At 32.5% G+C, this 5,797-nt stretch overlaps 1 protein-coding gene across 1 annotated transcript; it reads right to left on the reverse strand.

The window, feature by feature from the left end:
- Positions 1–2,934: 2,934 nt before the first annotated feature.
- Positions 2,935–4,921, reverse strand: LOC108467678 (transcription factor TCP20-like). The gene is made up of 2 exons (XM_017768411.2): positions 3,259–4,921; positions 2,935–3,154 (listed from the first exon to the last, which is right to left on the reverse strand). The coding sequence occupies exon 1, from the start codon at positions 4,382–4,384 to the stop codon at positions 3,482–3,484; it is 903 nt and encodes a 300-aa protein (XP_017623900.1). The 5' UTR covers positions 4,385–4,921; the 3' UTR covers positions 2,935–3,154; positions 3,259–3,481.
- Positions 4,922–5,797: the final 876 nt, after the last annotated feature.

Here is a 5,797-nt window from a genome sequence, read left to right on the forward strand (position 1 = left end):
AGACTAAATCACATAAGTGGTAAAAGTACAATTTATTAAGGAATTATAATTATAATTAGAATTAATTATAAAAGGTTTAAATGAGAAATATACCTTAGTTAAGTGTGTATATGGCCGATTAATTAGTAATATGTATGTTTTATATTATATATATAACATTGTTAATAACTAAATAAAAGCCATTAAAATAGAAGTATAGATAATGGGTAATAAAAAAACATTTCCATTCTTTTCTTCATTAAACCAAAGTAAAAAGAAAAACTTAGAATTTTTAAAGTTTCAAGCTCAAATTGGTATGTTCAATTTAGTTATCTTGTAATTTTTTATGTTTTCGAAATTTTGATATCTTAAGCTAGTTGACCCATGTCGTATTTTGCGTTATTGTTAAAATTTGAGGATGTTACCTTAGTTGAATAGTTAAAGTTTTAGGGACTAATTTTATAAATTTTAAGTTATATAAGCAAAACCGTCATATTCTTCATTAAAGTATACTAAAGTCATCTTCTCCAAAGAGCTTCCCATTTGAAATGAAATTTTCTCCGTACGAAATCCTAATTGCAAAAAGTTGATCTTGATTTTTTGCAAACTTTCTTTCAAAACCTTCTCACTCTTAGCTTAAGATGAATCCAAATATTTCAGAAACAAAATTTGGAGAATGCCATGGTAGTTGAAATCAAGTTATTCAACCCTCCCATTCAAGATTAAAAAGTCAAGCAAGAGACAAACTTTTGAAAATTTTAGCTTGTATAAATTTCGGAAAATTTTAAAAAAATTAGAGTTTTAAAAAATTTGATGAAATTTTGAGTTAAAAGTTGCAACCTCAAACTTATTACTGCTTTGTTATTCAAATTTCCTCTAAGAAAAATCTCAAGCAATGAAATTAAAATTTTAAAGTTAAAACTTATTTTTTTAGGTTTAATTATTTTTAAATTTAATTTATTTATTTTTATTTATATTTTCATGTAATGTTATATTATCCATGTGGGATCAATGATTTGAAAAAAAATCTACGTGTCAATTTTTCATTGGTTGGTTTAGCATTTACTAATGATATACACATATTGATAGTTTAGGTAGTACATTCAACATTTTCGAAGTAGAAGTGCTATTGGACATTTTATGAAAGTACATGAACCAAATAATACATAAATTGATAGTTTAGATACCATATTGGACATTTTTAAAGTGCAAGTAACATTGAATATTTTATGAAAGTATAAGTGCCAAATGTGATATTATCCCTATTATAATCCTGAAAAGCCGACCGTGATCATCGCGAAAATTCTATAGAAGTTTAGTCTATTGGTGTGTAATTCATTTCATTTTATTTTAGCCTAAGAATTCACGGTTTATGCAAAGCACACACTAGGATAGGATAAGAAAGGAAAGGTGTACAAAGAAACATATATAAATATATAAAGGCAGAATCTAAGAAATGGTCGCTATAGCTATAGATTCAGATCATCTAGAATTGAAGGTGCAGAAAAGGTTGAGGTTCATGGCTACCAGCTGTAGAAGTGGACTTCATTATCATATTCCCTTTTGTCTTTGCGGGATGATTCGAGTGGGCGTTCCAATTCAACACCAAAGCTTAATTGGGCTTTCTTTGTAATTAATTGCCTGCTACTTGAACTCCCCCTACTACCCATTTCTTTCTTCACCTTCAATAAAAACAGGGGACTTCAATTAATGCATGCCCTTATCCTCCTCCTCCTACACCTTTCTCAAATCATTTTCATACTTTATGCAGCAATGCTTAGTTTTGGATTTAGTTGTTCTTTAAAATATAAATCAAATGGATGTTGTTGTCATCGTATTCCTCCATCTACCCTCAACATCAGCAGGTGGATATCATGCAATCAAAATGCTCAGCTTAAATATAATACACACCATGTTGTTTAGAACACAAATTTAATCAGATTTGTTAAATGAATTGCTTCACATCATGTAGTTTTGTAGCTGTTGGTTCTTTTTTTTACTATGAAATTGACACCTTGAAGCAACATTAAGAGAGGCTGAGATGCTCAGTGACTTAAAAAGGGCCAGGCAGGGATTCAAAAGATTTAGATTCCTATGGTCGTGCTATAGTCAACCTGAAAGGCTGCCATATAGGACTAGGAGTAAGTGACAATAAATACAGTATGGAAAATCCAACAGGAACATAAATACACTCTACAAAAACACCATATGAGGGCAAAAGCTTCAATCCAATTACAGAACTAGTAGAAGACAAAGTTAACCTGAAATGTCTATTTCAGTACACATTAAACCTGCAAGCTCTAGACTTGTTAGGACCACGGTAATTTTATCTCATGGGTATATATAGTCATTCTCATTTCTTGCACTATTTCCTTAAAGCTTTACTCTTACAGTATTTTTTTTGATAAAAGTCCCACCAAGTATTTTATAGAAAATTTTATCAAATATGTTAACTTTGTAAAAAAAAGTGGTTTTTTATCAGCTTTATATCAAGGTTAATTTTCCACAACCACTAAATTGTTTCTTTAAAAACATTGTACCTGGAGCAAGAGTTTACTAAGAGCGCAGTTTAGAAAAGTTACTTAGGCAATTTGGTGATAGCACATCCAAGGAAGATATAAACAGTTAATAACACATCCTATGATACATGAATGCTAAGCCAAGTCTCTTTATATGTCAAGCTCAAGCGGTGGGTGGATACAAGTTCCTTAAACAAAAAATGAACCTATGGTAATTTAGGATGTTAGAGAGAAATATATGGTGTTCAACAAAAGGACTATCACTAAAGAGCTTTCCAAACAAGGTAAGATCATTGCAAAGGAGCGACTTTCAAGTGATGACAAAAGAACTAGATTCTTATATGATAGATGACATGCTATAGCAGGAAACATGCTTGGTCTGGCAGCCAGAGCCCACGGTGTAATCAATAATTAGCCCTTTATGTGCAAGAATATATTCTTTTAGAGAAACAAGAAATCTTACTTCATCTAACAAGAAACTGGACATGTATTACTGTGAATTCCTATTTTTAATTTCACAAACAAACCGTTGCCAATCTATCCACACGTAGTGAAGAAGAAAACAATTAGATTTGCCTTGCATCACAATCAACACACCCTGGATCAAACAAGAAGTTGAGCCCAAATCCAAGCTACTGAGATGCGCAAAGCTCCACCTGCACACTCCACAGTAAAATAGTTTAGCACAAAAGAATTAGTACTTCTCTGAAGAATTCGGAGGATGCAAGTTCAACAGAAGGCATGAATCAAGAGAAACAACCTCTGTAATGGAAACTTGGGTGAAGCAGTGCAGAAAGAAAGAAGCCACTCAATCTAGTCCCCATAGATTTCTGAGAGGAAAAGTATCCATTTCTCTCACACTTGTTATTTTTTTTTTTTGGTTTTCCCCATTATACAATACTGAACCATTACAAGAAAAAACAAAGCCATCCTGTGTCTCAGGAATCCTACTCTTTTTCATCTTGCTCTCAAAGTTTAAAACTTTACTGGCCCGATCCTTGGGAGTCATCCTTAGCAGGGGTTTGTTGCTGGCGCTGATGCTGATGTTGGGGTTGCATCCGAGCTTGCTCCATCTGCTGATAAATCTGGTCCAAAGCATGAGGATTTAAGACCCCAATATGACCATCTTGAGATAACCCAAGTTCCAAACCCGGGAGCTGCTGATTAGCTCCGCCCAAGATTGAGGTGAAACTTATCTGACCCATGTTACTAGCTGGCAAGTCAAAACCTGGAAACCCAAGCTTTTGCAGATAATTGGAACTATCACTGCCAAAATTTGTTGTAGACGGACCAGATGATGACTGAAACCCAAAACCACTGACTGGTGGCCATAACCCGGTCGCCACATGATGGGGTCTTCCCAAATTGCCACCAACCATTGTCCAACTGGTCCTACTGCTCCCTGATCCTATACTGGACCCCCCTAAATCTTCCATCTTTTGGTGCAACCCTGCTGATAGAGAGGCCCCTGGCTGTGAAACTGAGCCCCAAGCTGCAGCCAAAGCTGATGCTGGAATTGTTCCGCTCCCAGTGGCGGCAATTATTGATGGTTCAGCTTGTTGTAACAGCCACTGTATTGTTTCCCCATCAGACTTGTGACCCAATTCCCTGGTCAACTGAAAGATTCTAGCAGCACATAAAGCAGGCATCCTTATCCTTCTACCTCTTCCTTCAACTTTGGTGTGCCTGTCTTTGTTAGAACTTCTCTTTGGGGCCAACTGTTGCTTCTTCCCTTCTCCTTTATCTGCAACCACAATCTGGAAATCCTTGATTTCTGCTTCTTTATTCTCTCCCATGTTTTGAGGCTGTTGCTGTTGGGGTTGGGGTGGCAGGCTCAACAAGTTGGCTACTTCCTCTGGAGGCTGCTTGGCGCCCTTGGGATCCATAAACAGGTAAAAAATGGGTGGGGGGTGTGGGGGCAAATTAAAAGAACAAAAAAAAAAAAAAATATATATATATATATAAAGAGGAGTCCTCTTTGATTGAAGAAGGTGACCTGAAAAGTCCTAGACTTTGATGAGTTTTCACTGTTCTCTGACAAGGAATGTGAAGACAAACTATGATAATTATAATATTGAAATCCCAAAGCCCACACACCCGAAATGTCAAAATTTTTATTCTTGGTTTTCACAAGATGTCATTTTTCTTTCTTTTCTCTCTCCATTGCTCATGTATGAATGCATGAGCCTTTCCTTTCTTCGTCACTTCCCCTTTTTCTCACTGCAGTGAAGGGGGCTTTTGACTAACATTTCTGATATGATAGCTACTTTAACTGCCATTTTCACCTGAAGACACTAATTCGCACAGAATATATCATTTACAATACTTATTATTATAAATTACAATTTCAAAATTATAAATAAGATATTCACGCATCCCCATATAACCATATGTAATATCCATAGATTGATGGATTTCTTCCTTTCTCTTCATCACACCTTCACCCTACATTATAATAAAAGCAATATAATAAGGGTAAATTTTTATTTATTTTATAAATAATTTTAAAAATTTATATTTATTTTTTAAATATTTATTTTGAATGTTTCATTATATTTTTACGATACTTGTCAATCACTTGTTTAGTAACGAAGCTAGAACAATTTTTAGGGGCAAAATAATTTTAATTTTTATAGTCTATATATTTATAATTTTAAAAATTAAATTAAATTTTATAATTTTAAAGAAGAAAAGTGTAATTTTACCTTTATTAATTTAAAATTTTAAAAAATTAGAAGGCCTAAATAATAATTTTCTATTTTAAGAGGAAGGGCCTATGCCGATACGAGATTCGCCTCTGCACCTATTTGTGAAGTTTTAAAACTCAATAGTATATTAAATAATTTTTATATAATATGGATAATTAATTTTAATAATATCTATGTGGTATTATAAAATAAATAAAATAAATAATGATTTAATGATATCACGTTTACATGGTTAAAACTAATTATCTATGTATTTATTATTAATATGAATTTTAAAATATAAATCAATATAATAATATCAATAAAAAGGAATGTAATATTTTTTTATTTTAATTTTCTATAACAATTTAAACTTGAATTATTTAAAATATAAATATTATATTTTAAAGAAATAAATATTATATTTCAATCAAAATAATGATTATGATTTTTTTGGTATAACTACATGTGTTTTGATTTATTTTACAAAGTGAGATTAATCTTGATCGGGCAAAGTGATATTCAAGTAAAGCCTTTTCAAGGATGTCGACTCCAAAATTCAATTTAGTCCACTTCTTCCAACCACTTATTGATTTTATAATTATGTTATTA

The sequence above is a fragment of the Gossypium arboreum genome, chromosome 4, assembly GCF_025698485.1.
Source record: "Gossypium arboreum isolate Shixiya-1 chromosome 4, ASM2569848v2, whole genome shotgun sequence".
NCBI classification, from domain to species: domain Eukaryota; kingdom Viridiplantae; phylum Streptophyta; class Magnoliopsida; order Malvales; family Malvaceae; genus Gossypium; species Gossypium arboreum.